The sequence below is a fragment of the Drosophila miranda genome (assembly GCF_003369915.1).
Source record: "Drosophila miranda strain MSH22 chromosome Y unlocalized genomic scaffold, D.miranda_PacBio2.1 Contig_Y2_pilon, whole genome shotgun sequence".
Taxonomy (NCBI): Eukaryota; Metazoa; Arthropoda; class Insecta; order Diptera; family Drosophilidae; genus Drosophila; species Drosophila miranda.
The window spans coordinates 28665738-28688812 of record NW_022881614.1 but is presented as its reverse complement, the minus strand read 5'-3'; the positions used below and the strand labels follow the sequence as shown (position 1 = coordinate 28688812).

The window sequence follows — 23075 nt, the reverse complement described above, 5'->3', positions numbered from 1 at the left end:
GCGTCTTGAGAGCTCAGAGTGGCCTGCAGGCTTGCAATTGCCGACCGATGTACCAGAACGTCGTCATGCAGCATTGGTTGTTTCAAACGAAAGGGATGTATCGTACGATTGCAAATTTCAAAACTCATTCGGATCCATGCAGCGCGTCTTTGCTTACATATATCGATTCTACATTCTCAAGGACAAAGGCATAGCGCGTTCGAAGGGTCGACTTACCGTAATCGACATCAAAAATGGTACGCATTTGCTCATAAGGGCAATACAGCAGCAACAATTTTCGGAAGAGATAAGGGCCCTCGCCAGCAAACAGGCCCTACCCCCAAAAAGCACGATGGCCTCACTGAATCCATTTCTGGATAGCTTTGGATTGCTGCGTGTTGGAGGCCGCCTCCAAAATGCCGAATTGGACTACGACGCGAAGCACCCGATCCTGCTTCCTAAGGGACATCCTGTCACTGTCTCTATTATTATCTTCTTTCACGAAAGGTTTCTCCACGCAGGAGCTCTAGCATTGCTCGGACTGCTTCGGCAAAAATTCTGGCCTATTGGTGGACGCAAATATGTTGCGGGAATCATTCGCAAATGTGTTAGATGCTTTCGTTTGAAGCCAGTGCTGAGGGAACATATCATGGGAAACTTGCTTGCGGATCGCGTAAGGACTAATCCAGCATTCCACACAACGGGCGTTGATTTTTGCGGACCCTTTTATCACAAGTCGGAAGTCAGAAGCAGGCCTCCTATCAAATGTTACATCGCTGTATTCGTATGCTTTAGCACCAAAGCAACTCATTTGGAAGTCGTTCGGGATCTATCTACAGAATCCTTTCTGGCAGCATTAAGGCGTTTTATAAGTCTACGTCCCAAACCTCGAATCATCTGGTCAGACAACGCTACAAATTTTGTAGGAGCAAAAAATGAGCTTTTGGAGCTTCGGCAAATGTTCCTCAGCGATCCTCATACGTCGGCTGTGTCACATCTCTGCGTTTCTAGTGGAATCGACTGGAAATTCATCCCCCCCTCGCTCACCTCCTTTTTGGGGGTTGTGGGGGGCGGCTGTTAAAGCAGCTAAATATCATTTTCATCGCATCGTCGGGACCTACATTTTTACTCTTGATGAAATTCAGACCTTGGCTTGTGAAATCTCTGCTTTGTTAAATTCCCGTCCGCTTTATGCAATTACAGAAAGTCCCGATGATCTAGATGTGCTCACGCCAAACCACTTTCTCAATGGAGCCCCGAAAGCTGCATTCGACGAGCCAGATGTGGCGCATCTCCGGGTCAACCTACTTAGTCGATGGCAGCGGCTGTGTCAAATGAAGCAGGCGTTTTGGAGAAAATGGAGCACGGCGTATCTTTCGATTCTTCAGGAGCGGAGCAAGTGGCGGTCATTGTCTCCAAACATCAAGCTAGGAGCGCTCGTCATGATCAAGGAGGAAACGCTGCCACCATTAAGGTGGCCGCTTGGCCGCATTGAGAGCGTCATCCCAGGAAAAGATGGAACCATCAGAGTAGCTGTCATCCGCACTCAAAAAGGCCTTTTCAAGAGGGCCGTTGGAAAAATAGCGGTTCTGCCCCTTCAGGATGGATCTGTTGAAAGCCTTTGCCTTCCAACGGGGGGTGAATGTTCGGAGCAGAACCCAGCCGATTAGCTGCTTGACAAATAGCACCTAATTCTTGGCCCTCAGCCGCTTATTTTGTTTGTTACTTATGTCTATGTCACTCATTTGTTTGTTAAAGCTCTGCGCTTGCTTGCCCTGCTAAACGCTCTCTGCCAGCTCGCTCTTCGCTATCTCCGCTTTGCGTCTGCCTACCGACGTCGGCCGAGCGAAGCTGCGCTTAGCGATCGGAGCGGCAATGTAAAGGGCAGGCAAGCCACACTTGCAATTTGGATGTCACGCGTTAAAGAACATATCGTAATTTTATTTCTGCGCCGAGTTTTATTTAATTCGAAATAATTAGTCGGTCGATTGGGGATAAAAAACATTATCTCCACAATATGTTTATATTATTTTTAGAAAAATACATAAAATATTTTTATTATATAAATATGTATTCGTATTATTAAAATTTCGCCTCAGCTAATTTTACCGCAGCAATTAAGTCATCATCATCTTCATCCCGAAGTAGTTCCTGGAGTTGAGATCTTTTATCATCATCCTGATTATCTACTAAATCGAAAATGTTGTCATCATCCGGGAAAATGTATGATGGATTATCATTATTAGGCGTTGCATTCCTTGGGTCATCGTCGTCATCATCCCATTTAATGTCACTTAACCAGGTCAAGTTGCTCTCGAGATAGGTTTGGGTCTTAATCCCAAAAATCAAGGACAGGTCTACGGAGCTCGGCTGAGAGTCCAGATTTATGGTTGATTCCGGTTGGGAATCGATAAAAATGATTTCAAGGTCATCCATCGTTGTTGAAAGATTACTAGTTTATGTACTAGCTGTTAGCTGTGAGTAGTTATTATATAGGCATTTTGCTATGGGACAGTGTTAGGTACACAAAGGAGGAATATAAATTATAGAGAAAGTAGAAAGGTTCAAGGGCATCGAATCCGTTTTTCAGGAAACACTTAAAAAATACCTCTAAACTATCACATTAGATTCATTGCAAAGGGATGACCTACCTGTTTGACGGTTGTTTGAATCGCAACACGGGACCAATCGTATAAACAGGTTCATTGACAGTAAGAGGGAGGAGAGAGAATATAAATGAGCGAAGGATCGATTTGAGAGGATTTTACATGGTTGAGAAACAGGATTGAGATCGAAGTTAGTTCACATTATCACCGATAGGTGGCGCCACCAAGTAGTAAAGGATAAACTGGCAGAGCTAGAAGCCAGTTTCATTCGAGCCAGTATATCTGTGTGTGTCAACGCAAAGCCAACGTCAACGCAAGACAATTGGATATCGAGGCATAAAACGAGTGAAATCTGATTTGAATTTAAATCGGTTAGCTGTTGATGACACACGTATAAAGCCAGATAGAAAAAAAAGAAATGAACAAGCTTCCAGTGAGGGCTTGCACAGCCAGTGCATCCAGCCTGAGGCGAACTGTGTCAAGGATCAGTGGCTCGGGCCTGCTGCCAAATGAGAAGCAACGTGTAGAGATCCGCGACAGCTCCACGGGCGTGGCCGCCTGTCCCCTCTGCTGGAACCAGAGGAGACAGCGGCGCCGACAACGCCACGAATACACTCCACTCCCGAATGGCAGAACGCTCTGCCCTACAATCAGATACCTGGACCCAAGCCCCTACCCATTCTGGGCAATACCTGGCGGTAGGTACTCGTATAAGAGTCGCGAGACACAGAAACGAAAGACTCGAGCAGCAAACGTACTTTCACTCTACGAATTGCAATTCCATTTCCCTGCACCAGAGCCACAGCCACAGCCACAGCCAGCCACTCTACACTCTCCGTTTCACTTGACCCAATTAAGCATCTTCAATAAGCACTGCTCATGATGATGCTGGTTATACCCGATATTCAAAATGAGTATTGGGGTGTATTAGAGTTGTGGTAAAAGTGGATGTGTGTAACGTCCAGAAGCAATCGTTTCCGACCCCGTAAAGTATATATATTCTGGATCAGCCTCAATAGCCGAGTCGATTGAGCCCTGTCTGTCTGTCCGTCTGTCCGTCCCCTTCAGCGCCTAGTGCTCAAAGACTATAAGATCTAGAGCAACGATGTTTTGGATCGAGACTTCTGTGATATGTCACTGCTACAAAAATATTTCAAAACTTCGCCCCGCCCACTTCCGCCCCCACAAAGGACGAAAATCTGTGGCATCTAGATTTTTAAAGATACCATAAAACCAAAAATCGTAGAGGATGACTATATGTTCTAGATCGTAAAATCTCAATCAGATCGTATAATTATTATAGCCAGAATCAAGAAAACAATTTTATTCTTTCTCGCCCTGTCTCTCTCTAACACACAGGTTTCATGGTCGGTTTTGCCAATTGCAAAATATGAGTTCAAGGATCTCAGAGCCTATAAGAGCCAGAGCAACCAAATTTGGTATCCACACTCCTGTGATATCGGACCTTGACCGTTTCGTGTCCAAATTTCGCCACACCCCTTCCGCCCCCCCAAAGGACGAAAATCTGGGGCATCAACAAATCTCAGAGACTATTAAGGCTAGAGTAACCAAATTTGGTATCCGCACTTCTGTTAGATCTCACTATAAAACGTATATCTCAGAATTTCGCCCCACCCCCTTCCGCCCCCACAAAGTACGAAAATCTGTTTCATCCACAGTATTGCAGATTCGAGAAAACTAAAAACGCAGAATCATAGATAATGACCATATCTATCAGATTGCTGAATCTGGATCAGATCAGATCATTTTTATAGCCAAAAGGAACAAATCAATTTGCACTGGCTACGCAGCGCCCGACGTCACGCTCAGACTGATTTTCTGTCTCTCTCGCACGCACTCTTTGTCGTGTCGTTTAATATTAGCGACGTCTGCCGGAGGGGAGCCATACTGACTTAGTATCGGGTATAACTGTAGAGTTGCGGTGTCCGCAGCAACTCACAACGTTCCCCCTCGTTTTTTGTTTTGAGGACTTGCCAGTTAATAGTTCCATTTCTGTAGTTCGAAAAAGAAAGGTCGAGAACAGAGAATTGAGATGGTTGCGAATTCGAAAAACTTTTTTGTGCCCGATTTAAACTGTGAAACTGTTGTTGATGGCGGTGCATATATGCTAAAAATATTGAAATTGCTCTTGAGGTTTAATGTTTTTATTGCTACAATTTCCAAGTCGTTCTCTATTTTTAAAATGCTGAATTGAATGCTTTTCCTGACGTAGATGCCAACCCCGCCGTAGCCGTCCTCTCTGGGCCTGCAGAAAAAGTTATAGTCTAAAATGCTGCAGTTCGCGTTGTTCAGCACCCAAATCTCTGAGAGGATGGCAATATCTATTGCGTTCTTGCCTAGGAACATTGAGAGGTGCTGTTTGTTGTTGTTGTGTGTCAGACTTTGAATATTTAGCTGAAGAATCTTCATTGTTGGATGTTTTGAGAACCAACTGCCATCCCTTGGGCAATCTGACGCCTATCTAGTTCTGCGTTGGAAGCATTGACAAATTCTCTAATTTCCTTAATAAATTTATTCGCTAAAGAATCCCCTTTAATGATGTTGTTTGGATCAATCAGGAACGCTGTGAGTTTGGCTCCTAGTGCGTTTAGCTTATCCTGGGCCAGAGAAGATGCCACGGATGAAGATCTAACAAATTTCTCGCTCATTTGGACGCAGTCTGAGTTTATTGAGTTCTTCCACTCTGCCATGTTGGCTGCTGCCTTGGCCGCCTCTGCGTTCCGGGCGGCAACCCTATTGGATTTGGTCACTTCCGCGAAAGAGGTGACAGAATAAATTTCCCTGTCGGACTCTAAGCTGTTATTTAAGAATTCAGGGGAGCGGTTAGATTGCCAACTGGGTCTAGGAAATTCCCCTTGATCCCTTAGGTTGGGGAAGTTCTATCAAAAAGGATCGGATATCTAGCCTTGACCTCAGCTCTAGTTAGGTTTTCCAGTGTCATACACTTTTGAATGGCGTACGCTTTTTTCCTGGCCTCACACTGCGGGTGGGTGGCAGCTTGTTCCCCCTTGCAGTTAGCACAGGCCAGCCCTGAGCAGATAATATCTTTGCTATGATCTTGTCCGCATTTGAAACATTTCGCTCCACTCTTGCAATGTTGCGCCAGATGGCCAAACCTAAAACACCTGAAACATTGAATAAGCTGAACAAAAGGTTTCACTTTGTAATGTCTCCTCTTCCAGGCTGAGGTAAGCTCAGTCCTGTCCAGGGCTCTTCCTACAAGAAATTTGTAGTTCGCAGGAACTCCGAAAGGGCGGTCGGCTCGTCTTACTGGGCGGACGTGAGGGTCGAGAAGAAAGGCGCGGAGCGAGGCACACCCGCGTGGGTCGAGAGAGAGGCGGACGCAGGGCGAGGCACACCTGCGTGGGTCGGGAAAGAGGGGTCACCGGGCGAGTCACACCTGTGGGGGTCGAGAGAGGGGCGCAGGGCGTGTCACACCTGCGTGAGGGGGGTTTCGAGGATTGATCGGGGGTTAGTGGAGGTGAGTGTGGCTCGCTGGCGAGTAGTTGTTGGTGACCGGGGAGGGGTTTGGATCCCCAAAAATGACTTACACGGGGTTGGTTCTCGTTACAATAATGATTTATTTGCTTGCTAGTTACACAGGTAATTTGTTACATTGAATATTTCTTTTGTCGTTTCGTCACGTTCCCGGAAGGATTCTTAACTAGTTGTCACGCGGGACAACGTCTATACTCGGCCCGGGTCTCCGCGTAAGTGAAGTCTGCTCGGCGCTTGCGCGCTCGGGAAAACTTCGCTGCCGCCGATCTCTAACTTATCAGTATCTACGTGTCTTCGTCTTCGTCGGCTTCGGATTGGCTGCCGCTTCGCGGAGCGTCCCGAAGCCGCGAAGGGAAGGGGCGGGGGTTCTTATCGGCTAGTCTGTTCTTCGGGAGCTTAAGTTTAGTGGTGGGGGTAATGTGTTGGCCCGGTGGGGAGTTGTCGCCGGCTAACGGTTCGTGTCTCGGCTAAACGCGGGGCAATGTGTTGGTGTGGGGGGCGTTCTTACCGGCTAATTGTCAGTGCTTCGGGAGCTTTTCGTTAGAGGTGGGGGTAATGTGTTGGTACGAGAATGTGGGATTGGCTGTCGTGAAACGGTAGGCGAAACGATATGGGGAATGAGTTTCTTTATTGGGGGGACATTTATTGTATGCATTCTCTGTTCTTAAGGCTAAGTAACGATATATTTAAGGGAAACTGGAGATATAACGAGGGGGAACGTTGTGAGTTGCTGCGGACACCGCAACTCTACGGTTATACCCGATACTAAGTCAGTATGGCTCTCCTCCGGCAGACGCCGCTAATATTAAACGACACGACAAAGAGTGCGTGCGAGAGAGACAGAAAATCAGTCTGAGCGTGACGTCGGGCGCTGCGTAGCCACTGCAAATTGATTTTTTCCTATTGGCTATAAAAATGATCTGATCTGATCCAGATTCAGCAATCTGATAGTTATGGTCATTATCTATGATTCTGCGTTTTTAGTTTTCTCGAAAGTGCAATATTGTGGATGCAACAGATTTTCGTCCTTTGTGGGGGCGGAAGGGGGTGGGGCGAAATTTTGAGATATACGTTTTATAGTGAGATCTAACAGGAGTGCGGATACCAAATGTGGTTACTCTAGCCTTAATAGTCTCTGAGATTTTTGAATATCCCCAGATTTTCGTCCTTTGCGGGGGCGGAAGGGGGTGTGGCGAAATTTTGAAACAAACTCGTCTCGGTCCGATATATTAGGAGTGTGGATACCAAATTTGGTTGCTCTAGCTTTTATAGTCTCTGAGATCTAGGCGCTAATGTTTTACTCCAAGCAAAGCCGCCTATGCTACGTGTGTGTTAGAGAGAGACAGGGCGAGAAAAATGAAATTGTTTTCTTGATGCTGGCTATAATAATAATACGATCCAATTCAGATTCCGCAGTCTTAAAGATATGGTCATTCTCTACAATTCTACGTTTATGGTTTTCTTATATCTTTAAAATTGTGGATGCCACAGATTTTCGTCTTTTGTGGGGGCGGAAGTGGGCGGGGCGAAGTTTTGAAATATTTTTGTAGCAGTGACATATCACAGAAGTCCGGATACAAAACATCGTTGCTCTAGCTCTTATAGTCTTTGAGCACTAGGCGCTGAAGGGGACGGACAGACGGACGGACGGACAGACGGACAGACGGACAGACAGACAGACAGACAGGGCTCAATCGACTCGGCTATTGATGCTGATCAAGAATATATATACTTTATACTTTATGGGGTCGGAAACGATTCCTTCTGGACGTTACACACATCCACTTTTACCACAAATCTAATATACCCCAATACTCATTTTGAGTATCGGGTATAAAAAGGGGAAAAATGAGGCGGTGACGATCCCGCGATGTAGCGCGCTGTGACGAACCTTCCTAAGGTTCGTTACACCCCCCCCTTTCTTCCGGGAGGAGGTCGACGCAGACAGGCGCGGCCCGGGATCGCTTGTGGACCCGGTAGCACTGATCCCAGGACCAGCTTCGGAAACGGAGCTTCTCCGCTTCCAGCAGCCGCTGGTGTATCTCCTCGATGAGGCCCGCCGGTAGGGCCCGGCCCGGGACGTTCACCTGCCAATCTGCCGGCGCGATTACCCACTGGGTGGGCTGGTTCAGCTCTTCGATCAGGGAGAAGTCCGCTGGACTTTGCCCCTCCCGCGTAGATTCGTCTTGAAGAAATCGTAGTATTTCATCCAAGTCGCAGTCCACCAGCAACTCGTCTTGTCCTTCCCACTCCCCAGTTTGGGGGGTCGGCGCCGTCTCCTCCGCAACGGGTTGTTTTACCCTCCGTATGGTCATGGTGGGGTACCCGCTGTCCGGCCCCGTTTCCCACTGCTCCTCCGGTTCGGTCAGCTCCGCTTGTCGAACCGGAGCGGCGTTTCCCTCTTCTGTAGCCCCGGTGGGCCATTCAGTGGGAGGGCCTTGCGCTGCCTCCGCGTGGGGCGCTTCGGCGTGCGTTGGTGTGGTCGCCGCTGACTCTTCTGGAGGATTGGGGCATCGGGGAGGATCCGATGCGGGCGTTGGCGGTCGCGCTTCGGCGTGCGGGGGCGTGGCCGCCGCTGACTCTTCGGGAGGATTGGGGCATCGGGGAGGATCCGATGCGGGCGTTGGCGGTCGCGCTTCGGCGTGCGGGGGGCTTGCCCTGGCTGGGGCGGCCGGTTCGGAGCGGTAGTCGATTGGTTCCGCGGCTTCTCGGAATGTCCTGAAGAACGCGTTGACATTCCGGCCGGGAGGGACAAAGACGTCTACGGACATCTGGTGGTTACGCGTGACGCGTAACCCCCATGGCGTGACCGTGTGGTGAAAGGTCTCTGTTTCGGCTATGAATTGCCGACCGTAGGGTTCCTCCTCTTCGCTCTCCCCGTCGTCGTAGTACGCGTTGTATGGTTTCGGTATGTAACGCTCCAGCCCCCTCTCGGGCGGTAAATGCCACGGCCGGTTCGGGGATCGCGCCGCTGGTGATAACCGGCATCTTCAAACTCCTGTTCGAACATCGGCGCGTATGATGGCGTCTCTGGTTCAGGGAAGCTGTGCTGGCAGGAACCGGCATCTTCGAACTCCTCTTCGAATGACGGTGACCCTGGCTCCGGGGAGCAGGGCGCGGCTCGTCGTTTATACGGCGGCGGCGACCACAGGTTCTCTCGACGGAACCCGGATGGTCGGCGGGAGAACAGCGGGGGGCTGTCTCGGGGACCCTCGTGGTCGGCTGCCCCTGCCTCGTCGGCGTCTAGCTCCATATCTGCGTACATGTCCCCATCGGAGGTGTGGGGTTCTTCGGCTACTCCTGGCTTCGGGGCGGCTTCCTCGTCCGCCTTGGCAGCGGACTCCGGTTCCTCGGCGTCGGAGAAATCCGTGAGGTCTACGACTTCGGGTGACTCTGCTGATGCAGCGGCTCTCTGGTGCGCCTTAGCTGGGGTGTTCTCGGTGGCGTTCATGGCTGGTTCTTCGGTGCGTAGAGTTCGGGGAGGGGAGAGTGTCTATGTTCTATTTAATCTACTTTAATCTTCTTAATTCTAGGGCCTCCCAGGGGGCGTGACGAAAACTTACATTGTTTTGGTTCTGGTATAGTAGGGTTTTATCAAAATCGCCTTGCTCGCTCGGCGTTCGGAATCTGACTTATTTCTTGTATTTCTAACGTCATGCATTTCCCTCCGCTGACAGCGCGACTCACGGTAGCCGGCGTCAGCGGGCTTGCAATTCTGTAATCTAAGCTATGGTAAATGGATCCGTGGGACGATTATGGACGTTTGGGGCATTGGTTTATGAATGTGTGTAATGAGTGTAATGCATGAATCTGCCGAATTGACATTTATATATTTTTTTTTCGTTCTTTCTTTATTTTATTTTTTTTTTCTTTGGATATTTCATTTTCGTCGTCTTTTCCCTTCGTAACTTTCGTTTTACGGGCAGCGCAGCTATGCGTCGCACGCGGGCTCCGATCGGATTTCGGGCGCCGATGGGCCAGGTGTAGGGCCAGCTCTTATCGCTGGGCTCGGCCGGCCTCTGGGCATGTATCGCCGCGGGAAGGCTCTGCCGGGGGCGACAGTACCGTGCGCCGTCTCTGTTGTTCTGGCCGATTCGTCATTGGCCGGGGGGTTACGGGGGGCGGCCTCCACGTCTCGTGCTGTATGCTCGTTCCGAAGGCCTTGGGATTTGAGGCGGCGGTATAGCACCCAGATGATGGCGCAGAGAGGGATGGCGACGACGAGGGGGAACAAATAGGAGGCGGCGCTCCTTATCGTCACCGTCTCGTTCAGGTCGTCGATGTAGTTTGAATTTTGTAGGCTTAACTCCCGTAGGAACGGCAAGCTTAGCTTTTCCTTGTGTGCCGTTACGTTTATTCGAGTCATCGCCGGTACCACCGCCTTTCTTTTGGAGTCGCCGAGGTGTACCGGGCGAAGTCGCGCAGTGCGCGACGGACCCGGTCACCATCTGCTGAGCGCAGGTGATCCCCTCGCGTTCTTTGCAAAACGTAGCGCCGATGGTGGCTTCGCAATCCCCGATGCTGAGGGTTTGGGGCCCGCATTCTGCCACGATGTCTCCCTCGCTGAAATCCAGTATCTTGTTCTGATGTTGGACCGGGAAAATAAGCATTTTCCTACAGACCAGCTTCGGTTGGGGAAACTTGATGAGAAAGTGGAGTAGGTCTGCGCTCTGGAAGACGCTAATGTTTGACACTACTAGTAGCTCCACTAGGCTGATGTTAGCGAGGTGTTGCTCGCCCAATTCCTTAATGTCAGCGCCGTCCAGAAGGGCGGGGCTGATCACGTTGATCTTGGCAAGGGTTAAGGCCAGGATGAGGTCTTCCAGATCCGTTATAATGATCCTGTTCCGGGCTATTATGGCTTCGGCCCGGTCGGCGTTGTCCTCCTTGGCGATGTGGTTCACGAGGCGGGTCAGCTCGTTGATCCGGGTTTGAATCCTGGAGTTGATTTCGTTTTGGCCACGGCTGGACTCCGCCAGCTGCTTTTGTTGGAATTTGACCTGCTCCCAGTCGTCGAAGTCGGGCGTTCCGGCCACTACCTTCAATGCTGTTTTGAGCAGGTTTATACTCCTTGTTCCCCGATGGTGGACCCTTAGCGTGGCCACCAGGTTCTTGATGTGGTCCAGGTCGGCTGCTATCACTTGCGCCATCGGGTCTAGGCTAAACAGCCCCGCGGCTTGTTTCGTTTCGGCGACGTAATCTTCGTATGAAGTCACGTTCGTAGTGTGGTGAAGGTATCCGTGGTTGGCCCAAATGATGGCGTCCCCGTCCGCTATTGGGATATAGTCCGCGTTAGTGTAGTCATTCAACTTGACCAGCGCGCGCGTCGAGGTTAGCAGAGTGAGGAAAATCAGTAGGTCCTTCATGTTGTATGGTTTTGCGTTATCTTCGGATGCGTTTGGGTTGGGATCGATTCGACCGTTCGGCTGTGGTGGCGGATTGGCACTGATCGGTGATGGTGGGGTCTCGGACTGCCGGAGACGCTTGTCGCGGGCTACGCCGTCGGTCGGCCTAGTGTCGGTACTTTTCGGGATCCGGGCAGTCGTCGCTTGCCTCGCTCGGGTTTTTCCCCGGCACGGGCGCCCCTTCCCCCCCTTTTCCCTGCGTTTCAGCCGGTACCTGTGCCCCTGTCGTGGTCCGGCGCTTGCTCGGCGGTACCTGGGTCGTCCGCCTCCCCGGCACGTTCGTCGGGTTCGCGGTCGTGGAATTCTCTCAGATCGTTGATGTTGGCGACCTTCCGTTTCCGGCTGCTCGGGTGCTGCAGCTGAACGATGTTTGGCGACGGGAAACCCTTCACGCGATAGGGGCCGTCAAATTTAGGCCAGTTTTGCCGCGAAGCCTTCGGCGGCGTTTGAGAGGTGATGCTGCCGTAGAAGTACTAGGGAACCGATCGTGGGACGCCACTGTCGTCGGCGAAGGTTGTAGTGCCTCCCTTGTTCTTGGCTGGCCCTTTGAATGTTGTTTCTGACGATGGCGAACACTTCTTTTAGCCTGGCGGCCTTACCCATAGGAGTTTCCTGGGCGCTTCCCGTCCCCGGCGTGACCTCGTCGTATAATGCGCCGGGCAGTCGGGAATCTCTTCCGTGTACGAGGAATGCCGGGCTGAAACTGGTAGTCTCCGAGACGCTCGAGTTGATCGCCAGCGTCATTTCCGTCAAGAGTTCGTCCCACGTGTTTTGGTGATCGTCAACGAATTGGGCGATCATCGTCTTCACGGTCCGGTTTGCCCTTTCCGTCGGAACACCGAAGCTACTCAGTATGCGTTCCCTGAAAGCTCGTTCGAGGCTAGCCGTCGTTGCCTTCTTAAGGGGCACCAGTTCGACCCATTTGGAGAAGGTGTCAAAGAAAACTAGCAGGATGGCGTTCCCCCGTTTGGATCGGGGTAACGGTCCGACGAAGTCGGCGCACAGGGTGGCGAAGGGTTCCTCGGCCTTGCGAGTGAGCATCCTGCCCACTGGCTTGCGTTGGGTAGCCTTGAACTTCTGGCAGCTCACGCAACCGCGGATATATCGCCTCACGTCGCGATAAAATCCCGGCCTATTGGCCTCTGGGATATCCTCGTGATAGTTTTTCGTACGCCGAGGTGGCCTGCCGTCGGTTGGTCGTGGCACTCGCGTTGGACTCTCGCTCGGCAGTCCTTGGGCACACAGAGCTTCCACGGCACTTGGTCGTCATCGTCGGCTCCGTGCCCCAGGTTTCGGTAAAGCTGCCCGTTTTGGTACGTGTAGTCCGGGTATTTTTGGGGCTCGTCGTGAACTTGTTGGATCCTTCTTCTGAGCCACGGGCAGGTCGTGCCCTCTTCTTCGACGCGTGAAAGGGATTCCAAAGGTTGCCTAGATAGCGCGTCGGCGACCACGTTCTGGTTGCCGGCCCGATAATGTACGTCGTATTGGTACTGCTGCAGCTCCAGCGCCCATCTCGCCACTCTCCCGTAAGGGCTCTCAAGGGTGTTTAGCCATTTCAGCGCGAGATGGTCGGTCAACACGTCTAACCGGTATCCTTCCAAGTAACAGCGCAATTTCCGGATTGCCAATATGACGGCCAGGCATTCCTTGTCGGTGGCCGAATAATTCTCCTCTGCCTTGTTAAGACGCCGGCTGAAGTAGGCGATGACGCGTTCCTTCCCTTCGATCTCTTGGGTGAGGACCGCGCCCACACCCACGTTGCTCGCGTCGGTCTGCAGGGAGAATTTGACGTTGAAGTCCGGGCAGGCGAGCACCGGGGCGGTGGTGAGTCGCACTTTGAGTTCGTCAAAGGAGTCCTGTTGTTCCTGTCCCCATGCCCATGCTCTCCCCTTCTTTAGTAGCAATGACATCGGTTGCACTATGGTGGCGAAATTGGGGACGAATCGCCAATACCAGCCCGCCATGCCTATGCATTGCCGCAATTCCTCCAGGTTAGTGGGCGGTCTCAGGTCTTTGACGGCCGCTATCTTGTCAGGGTCGGTATGAATGCCTTCCTCGCTGACCATGTGACCCAAGTATTTTATGCGGCGTTGGAAAAATACGCATTTGTCTGCGTTGATCCGCAGATTGGCCCGGCGCAGTCGCGAGAAGACTCTCTTGACGTTGCGCAAATGTTCCGCGAAATCCTTGCCGACGATGACGATGTCGTCCAGATACGCGAAAGCGAAGGGTTCCATGTCTGCGCCGATGACCGTGTCGAGGGTACGCTGGAACGTGGCTCCCGCGGAATGTAACCCGAAAGGCATTACCTTCCACTGATAGAGGCCTCTTCCGGGCACCGTGAACGCCGTGGCCTCCTTACTGTCATGGGCCATCGGTATCTGCCAGTATCCATTCTTCAGATCCAGCGTGGTGATGAACCGCGCGTTTCGGAGTCTTTCCAGTATATAGTTGATCCTCGGCAACGGGTATGCGTCCGGGATCGAATGTTCGTTTAGTTGTCGATAGTCCACACACATGCGCCACCTCCCGTCCTTTTTGCGGACGAGGACAATGGGGGCGCTGTGGGGACTTCGCGAGGGCTCGATCAGGCCTTCTGCTATCAGCTGGTCGACCTGCTCGTCGATGATCCGACGCATAGCCGGGTTCTTTGGGTAGTACCGTTGCTTTATGGGACGCTGGTCCCTCATAACTATCGTGTGCTCCGTGAGGTCCGTGGTCCCTCGGAGGCCTGCGAGCTTCGGCAGCTCTTCGTCCAGGAATTCCTGGATTTGCGGCGCCAAGTCGGGAGGCCAGGGGTCGGGACTCTTTCTGGCTCCTCTTCGCTTAGCCGGCTGGTTCCGGGAGCGGGGGTCTGGTCTCGGCCCTCGGGGAGTATGGTCATGTCGAACGCGCTTGGCGGTTCGATCCCACGAGGGTACTCCCTCATATTAGCGACCACCGGGGTAGTTTCGGGTGTAGGCAGGGCATTTTCGGGACTCCGGCTGAATACATGGGTCGTGTCGAATTCGGCGTGATGCACGAACATGCGATGACGCCGCTAGTACTAGACCAGTGGCTATTGTGAAACCTTCGGCGACGCGGGGAGGGTGGCTCCGGCAGCGCCCCGTGGCGTTGGTGCTGATGAGTTGATCTCCGGCCACGGGCGCGTCGGGGCCCCGGTCGGTGTCTCGATTCGCTGTTGCTCCTATTCCCGGTTCTCGGCTGGGAAAACTTCGGGCAGTAAGGACGATTTCGGATGTGGGAGTTTCCGTTATCGAAAGGGCTGCGTTACCGCGCTCGCTCGCCGGGGCGGCTAACGTGGTCGTTGTATTCGGCGCTGGGCCGCTGGACGATCTCCACCACTCGTCGAGGACGTTGGACCGGGGGTCCTGGTGGGTCTGTTCGCGTCCCTTGTTGCCTTACCCGAGATTTTGCCCTGGTTGGATGACCTGGGGTCAGGGCGTTCCGTCGGGGTCCTGGGCTTCGTGTTCCTGATTCCTTGTTTGCGTGGCGTATCGTTCGTCGCCTTGGGTTTCGTAGGCGCGTGTTCCGGGGTGTGCACCTGGCTGGCGGTAACTACCGGTGTATTTGTCGCGAGGCGACTGTCGCGGAGTTGGAGGAGGGTGGTGCCACACTGTATCGTTGTTTCGATGGCGCAGAGGAAGTCCATCCCCACGATGACCTGCTCTAGCATGTTTGGTAACACCAGGAGCGGTATCTGTACCTCGCGCTTGTCCAGTTTAACGAACGCCAACAGAATTTGCGTTACTTCGCGTACCGACCCGTCTGCCAGGCGGATCTGGACGCACGCTTCCCTGAGGCCGGCGACGTTGCCGAGCTGCTGGGCGAGGTTGGCGCTGACGAAACTCCGGGACGCCCCGGTATCCACAGTGGCCTCTGTGGCCCGTCCTCCTATCGTCACCCTCGCCACTATCCGGCCGTCCTGTATCTGTAGTGGGTGGCTTAGTTCTGGGTTTGGGGAGGCGTCGTTCCCGGCTGTTCCCGTGCCAGTCGGGGACGCTGGTCGTTTCCCGACGAGTCTTGGCGGCAGCAATCGATGGTCCTTACGCCTCGCTTACCGCATTCCCAACAGAACAGGATAGAGGGGTTGGTGCAATTGTGGGAGGCATGGCCGGCTTCGCCGCAGCGGCGACAGGCCATCCGTGGGTTGGCGATGGGGGTGGTGACCATGCGGTGAGCGACTTCCGGCGCTGGAGTATAGGGTCAGTTTGACGATGTTCTCCTTGCCGGTCCTGCCGTGTCCCATTGGGGCTTCCGAAAGGAAGTCCGGTTTGCTTCGACCTCGTTTTGCGTCTGGTGCGTCGTCGGTCTAGTGTATCTTGGGCCGGGCCGAGGGGCAGTGGGAGCAGTGGGGTTATTCCGCTCTTGGATGGATTCGAACTCCGTAGCCAACATCGTTAGTTGGGCCAAACTTCGCAGTTCGTGTCTTCGCACGTACAGTTGATATGCCGGCAGAGTATTATCATAAATCCTGTTGAGCTCTTGGGCATCATTGTACCCGGCGTGGTGCATGAGCAACCTGAGCTCGATTATGAAGTCCTTGAATGACTCGCCCGTCGCTTGCTTGCGGGCTCGGATCTGATCCTCTAACTGTTCGAAATACCGCGGCGGGAGGAAAAAGGCCAAAAATTCTTGCCGGAAGTTGACCCACGAGGCGCCTTGCAGCCTGCTGGTGCGGAACCAGCGGTTGGCTCGGTCGATAACGATTTCCGCCATAGCTCGAGGCAAGTGGTTGGTGTCTATCCCGTACAAAAGCGCGCGTTCTTCCAACAGCTCGATGAAAGACAACGGATCATCCTGTCCGTCGAATTGGATTCCCCACCTCCTAATCCGTTCCGCCATCTGGGCAGCTTGACTGTATCGATGGGCTTCCAACGCGTCGTTACCTCCCCGGGGTCTATCGCTTTCAGGGAGGAGCCTCCTCATGGGAGAGGGGCGGACCTCTGGGGACGGGGGTCTAGGGGGGGCGGCTGCGGTCACCACGATGGGCGGGCCGGTTGGTCTGCCTTCGGGGGCCCCAGGGATCTGCAGACCACTTTTGGGGTCTGCCTTCCGTCTCTCCGCCTGCCCGGAAGTAGAGGGTTGCGGCGACTTTGCGCGTCCCGGTGGTTTGGCGTATTGCCGTTCGAGTTCCGCCAGTCGAATCCAGGCCTCTTGTTCGAGGGGTCCTTCGACCAGCGTGGCGAACCTTTTCCGTAGGTCCTCAACTGTCCCTTCGCGGTCGAACCCGAATTCTTCAGCGAAGGCTTCCAGTTCTTCCCGGCGGCGTTTGTGGATCCAGCCGGTGCTGACCCCCGGATTAACGGTCAATTCGTCCCCGTCGTATTCACCTGATTGTTCCCCCGTATAGGGCTCCATGCTTCTCTTGGTCGTTGCGTCGCTGTTCCTACGGACTGGTTGAGCGTCCGGGATCTTGAGGTACTGTGTTCCCTTTTCTTTTCACTGTCACTTAGTACACGTACGTAGACTCGTTCGCGATCCTCACCGTTAGAATTGTGGGGATTTGAGCATGGTTACGCGCCGCGGTAGTGGGGTGGGTTTTTTTCTGCGGTCGAGCGATCGGCCGCGTATGCACGTAGGCGTACACGCGGGGGTTATCTTAGATTTGTGGTAAAAGTGGATGTGTGTAACGTCCAGAAGGAATCGTTTCCGACCCCATAAAGTATATATATTCTTGATCAGCATCAATAGCCGAGTCGATTGAGCCATGTCTGTCTGTCCGTCTGTCCGTCCGTCCGTCTGTCCGTCCCCTTCAGCGCCTAGTGCTCAAAGACTATAAGAGCTAGAGCAACGATGTTTTGTATCCGGACTTCTGTGATATGTCACTGCTACAAAAATATTTCAAAACTTCGCCCCGCCCACTTCAGCCCCCACAAAGGACGAAAATCTGTGGCATCCACATTTTTAAAGATACGATAAAACCAAAAACGCAGAATCGTAGAGGATGACTATATGTTTTAGAATGTAAGATCTCAACCAGATCGTATAATTATTATAGCCAGAATCAAGAAAACAATTTCATTCTTTCTCGCTCTGTCTCTCTCTAACACACAGGTTTCATGGTCGGTTTTGCCAATTGCAAAATATGAGTTCAAGGATCTCAGAACCTATAAGAGCCAGAGCAACCAAATTTGGTATCCACACTCCTGTGATATCGGACCTTGACCGTTTCGTGTCCAAATTTCGCCACACCCCCTTCCGCCCCCGCAAAGGACGAAAATCTGGGGCATCCACAAATCTCAGAGACTATTAAGGCTAGAGTAACCAAATTTGGTATCCGCACTTCTGTTAGATCTCACTATAAAACGTATATCTCAGAATTTCGCCCCACCCCCTTCCGCCCCCACAAAGGACGAAAATCTGTTGCATCCACAATATTGCACATTCGAGAAAACTAAAAACGCAGAATCATAGATAATGACCATATCTATCAGATTGCTGAATCTGGATAAGATCAGATCATTTTTATAGCCAATAGGAACAAATCAATTTGCAGTGGCTACGCAGCGACCGACGTCACGCTCAGACTGATTTTCTGTCTCTCTCGCACGCACTCTTTGTCGTGTCGTTTAATATTAGCAGCGTCTGCCGGAGGAGAGCCATACTGACTTAGTATCGGGTATAACCGTAGAGTTGCGGTGTCCGCAGCAACTCACAACGTTCCCCCTCGTTTTTTTTTTTGGTCTGTCTCTTGCACTCCCGACTGCCGTGAGTTTTTAATCCACGAACCCCTCGTTAGAGTTTCCTTCGAGTCCCTGCTCGGGCGCCACTTGTAATGTCTCCTCTTCCAGGCTGAGGTAAGCTCAGTCCTGTCCAGGGGTCTTCCTACAAGAAATTTGTAGTTCGCAGGAACTCCGAAAGGGGGGTCGGCTCGTCTTACTGGGCGGACGTGAGGGTCGAGAAGAAAGGCGCGGAGCGAGGCACACCCGCGTGGGTCGAGAGAGAGGCGGACGCAGGGCGAGGCACACCTGCGTGGGTCGGGAAAGAGGGGTCACCGGGCGAGTCACACCTGTGGGGGTCGAGAGAGGGGCGCAGGGCGTATCACACCTGCGTGAGGGGGGGTTTCGAGGATTGATCGGGGGCTAGTGGAGGTGAGTGTGGCTCGCTGGCGAGTAGTTGTTGGTGACCGGGGAGGGGTTTGGATCCCCAAAAATGACTTACACGGGGTTGGTTCTCGTTACAATAATGATTTATTTGCTTGCTAGTTACACAGGTAATTTGTTACATTGAATATTTCTTTTGTCGTTTCGTCACGTTCCCGGAAGGATTCTTAACTAGTTGCCACGCGGGACAACGTCTATACTCGGCCCGGGTCTCCGCGTAAGTGAAGTCTGCTCGGCGCTTGCGCGCTCGGGAAAACTTCGCTGCCGCCGATCTCTAACTTATCAGTATCTACGTGTCTTCGTCTTCGTCGGCTTCGGATTGGCTGCCGCTTCGCGGAGTGTCCCGAAGCCGCGAAGGGAAGGGGCGGGGGTTCTTATCGGCTAGTCTGTGCTTCGGGGGCTTAAGTTTAGAGGGGGGGGTAATGTGTTGGCCCGGGGGGGAGTTGTCACCGGCTAACGGTTCGTGTCTCGGGAGCTTATGGCTAAACGCGGGCAATGTGTTGGTGTGGGTGGCGTTCTTACCGGCTAATTGTCAGTGCTTCGGGAGCTTTTCGTTAGAGGTGGGGGTAATGTGTTGGTACGAGAATGTGGGATTGGCTGTCGTGAAACGGTAGGCGAAACGATATGGGGAATGAGTTTCTTTATTGGTGGTACATTTATTGTATGCATTCTCTGTTCTTAAGGCTAAGTAACGATATATTTAAGGGAAACTGGAGATATAAAAAGGGGAAAAATGAGGCGGTGACGATCCCGCGATGTAGCGCGCTGTGACGAACCTTCCTAAGGTTCGTTACAACTTCTACTTTAGAATATAGAAAATTGATTTTGGTTGGTAGCTGCTCTCCTCTGAACCAGAGTTTCACCCTGCCAGTAGGTACACGTTCCCCCGATGCTCTATCCCTTCGCGTAATCCGAACTATCTCCTCAATTGGGATATCCGAGGTTACAAGCTCCGCTAGCTGTTCCTCCGAGATGTGCCCGGGGATCCCAAAAATTAACCCTGCTTTTTGGACGAAGTGCCTAAAGATTCGGGTTGAGTACCCTTGAGCAGCGAAAACACTGTTTTCCACTAGCCCGTTTGCACACTCCGCCGCCCCGCACACAATCTTGCACCTGCCATAGCCCATTCTAGCAACCTCCTCGATATCGCTAATGCCCTGTTTCAGCAGCAGATCGGATAGATCAAACTGGTTTATAGCAATTCTGGCATTATTCGCACTTATTTTGTCGATACAAACAATGTATAAGCCTTTATGCCCCTCATAATATTTGTTAACGATGATTTTACGGTTATTTCCGTTTTTCGTACTCACGGAAGCCACACAAACCGCGTCAGTCTTCTCTCCTTCTTTCGTCGTAGAAATGTTTGATGTCATGCTTGTTCGTGTTCGTGGACATGTTTGTCGACACGTTCGTCGACAAGTTTGGTTTCTTGCACAGCAGTTTAGAAGCCAAAAGCTGCGGAGCCGTTTTTGCCGCCATCTTTACTCCTACCCGCATGGCGGATTTAGCTTCTCCTTCCCTTTTTTTCAGCGTTTCCATGCGAATTTTAACTCCCGTCGCCTTCTCCGTGGCCATCCTTGTCTTTCCTATGCTTGCCATGCTTCTCAGGGTCCAGACGTAGTTCCAAGAGCCGTTTTAAGAGTTATTCCGGAACGCCATGCAGTAAATTCCAGGTTTTTCGACTTAATTGATGAAGCTTTGGGAATTTCTTCGCGCCGTCTTCGTAGGCGTTTGAGGCGCCCCCAGAAGCTTCGGAAAATGTCTTTTTGATTAAAACTATCAGCGAATGTCTTGAAATATGTGTAGTGGCGCCTGTCCAACCAAAAATATCGGATAACCGTTCCACAGTTTCCCCTTCCCTTAGACATGCACCTTGCACCTTTTGGGCAGTTACGCGCAAGAAAAAAATAACATAAGTTAACAGCGGCTACTGTCAAGGTGTGGTGAGAAAAGGGGAATGAGAGAACCAAGGGCTCAAGCGGAAGGAGAGTGGCTTGGTCATGTTCTTTCCAATTTTACTCGCGATCCCAGACGGACGTCTGAGGAAAATACTCAAGTAGTGCAGTGAAAGGAAAAATTCTAACCTCGACCGTAATTACCGCGTGTCCATCGTGGCTAAGATCTAGTCAAAAGATCAGCCGACCATTCCTACGTTTATTAAGCGAAGGCCGAACCCATCGGGTGAGTGAAAATTGTACCCCAACTGCCGGCCAACAGAAAATTAAAGTTCGTTTTTTTTTCTTAAAAACCTAACCATAGGTTTGGCCGTACGTAATACCGTACGAAACGCCGGTCGTAGTGCCGTAAGCCGTACCCACTACAGTCTCGTCACCTTACCACACATATAAATACCCAGCGTCCCGATCGACTACAGGATGTGTTAGCCGTCTTCGCCCCCAAATCTTCTTTCGGCGTGGCGTCTGCATACATGTGAGCATCACTGTATTTACCGCAGCGTGTACCGGCGTGGGCCCACACACATACAAGCCTTGCTCGGCCTACACCAGTGATAAACTGTCGATTGGCTTTTATCTACGCGTGCAGTGACATACATATGTACATATGTGTGAAATTGACTATTCCCTCTTCAGTGACTTTCGTCATTGCTACGTCGCTTACGCCGCCCGCATACGAACAGTAACGCTAAAGGAGAAGACATTTACCGGTGCCGAAATACTGTTTGCGTTGCTGATGAAGTCATTCGGTGTCTCGATCATGATGGCTATGCCCATGCATTTCTTCATATTAGAATAATACTTTGGAACCCCACTATTGTACTGACCCTAGGATTAACATTAAAAGTTAATTTCGTGTGATTCGGTTTGGCTGGCTTATCATAAAGAAATGTGCAGCTAGAAGGAAAGGAACTAAAACTAATACTCGCGCGTATCGCCTATCTACTCTGACACACTGATATTTACAAGTTTTCAGCCACCCTCATCGACCACATGGAACCGCTTTCATCGTTGGATTTGATCGTAATGTGAGTGATAACCTGTGAACGTCTGCTATATGTGAATTCAAAATTTTACGCAAGTCGAAGCAACATTAAAGATTCCATGCCTCGACCGTAAACTTCCCAGCCGTACTGTAACGCTGACCAATCCAATTGTTCACGTGCTTGTTTTGTTCTGCTCTTTCGCAAGCAATGTAACTTTCTGCAAGTCCGAATCTATCGACAACCGAACTTATGATTGGGATTACCCCACAAGCAATTGCTGTGCACTTTAAAGATGCAACCATCCGTCCCTTGTTTTTGCATTTAAACTGAAAACCATTCGAATATACATATTTCTATTTGTGTAACGTAATTACCATTATTCCTGAATATACTCTTTATAATTAGTTGACCCTAGTCTAATAAGATCCTTTCATCATGATATTTTTATATATATATAATTAATCTTAATTGCAGCTTATTTGAACATATTATCCTTATTACTTTAGTAGCCTTTATACATATATATCTACCCTCTTAGCGGCCATGAGAGCTTGTAGGAAAGTTTAATGAATAAACTGTTTGTAATGAATTCCCGTTAATTGTTGCCGTTATTAAGGATCGTGTGGCGCCGAGATGACGTAACCTAGCAGAAGTAGAGCGTTTATTTTACGGATCGTTACCCATTACTCAGCCTATTTGGACCGGTGCGATCAAGAAAGGGTGGGCATACCGAGTTGCAATGACACCGCAAGCAACTCCCGCTCGAATTAGTTCCGCTGACTCATCTCCCTAAACTGTCATTTCTCTGTAAATTTCTTCCGTCTGAACCTTGAACCGCACGCGAAACTTATTTGTATTGTCTTTGCTCCTAATGCTCGAGCTCGTGACGCGATCTCTCCCTACCCCACCCCCACTCTACCCGACTAACCATGAGACCGGCAGCAACGCGTGCATGGATCTCGATCATACCCTCCATCTGCTCGTCTTCCGTTTCAGATCCTAGCATCCTGCTTCGTTATCTGTTACAGTATTAGCAATATATATTTATATATATAATAAATTTAAAAGAAAATAATAATAATTGGCGCCCAACGTGGGGCCCGAGCTGTCACAGCCCCAGTAAATGTCCGAAAGACAGTCAACTACACCCGACTGGAAATTCCTTATCCTTCTTGGTTCAGACAACCTTGCTAACTTCCTCAATATCGGTTGTGAAGGTATAGTGTAGCGAGAGAGACTGTTGAAATCCTGATGTTTTCCATTAAGCTCTTGGTCCAGTCCACTTAAGCTGCATCTGACTTAACCACTGCCGGTATATCGATCGAGTGCAAGTAGATATTCCCTCCCTCCCCCTCCCTCGATCAAAATTGGGTTAATTAATGGCGACAAGCTATAACCTATCTCGCGGAGTTGAGAGTATACGCAAGGAAGTTTATTTGCAGCTTTTTCTATTTTCTATCATCCTCCCAACTAAAGCTTTTAGAATAAGCTCTTGGTATAGTTGATGCAAAGTAAG

At 51.1% G+C, this 23075-nt stretch overlaps 1 protein-coding gene and 1 long non-coding RNA gene across 2 annotated transcripts; one reads left to right on the top strand and one right to left on the bottom strand.

Moving 5' to 3' along the window:
• Positions 1-6388: 6388 nt before the first annotated feature.
• On the bottom strand, positions 6389-9871 carry LOC117193924 (cell surface glycoprotein 1-like). Its single transcript, XM_033398592.1, has 4 exons — positions 9668-9871; positions 9054-9563; positions 8051-8940; positions 6389-6571 (listed from the first exon to the last, which is right to left on the bottom strand). Exons 2-4 carry the CDS (start codon positions 9553-9555, stop codon positions 6389-6391), a joined length of 1575 nt encoding a protein of 524 aa, XP_033254483.1. The 5' UTR covers positions 9556-9563; positions 9668-9871.
• A 10736-nt stretch (positions 9872-20607) lies between these two features.
• Positions 20608-21755, top strand: LOC117193317. The gene is made up of 3 exons (XR_004474568.1): positions 20608-20799; positions 20878-21048; positions 21210-21755. It is a non-coding gene; the product is annotated as an uncharacterized LOC117193317 (long non-coding RNA).
• Positions 21756-23075: the final 1320 nt, after the last annotated feature.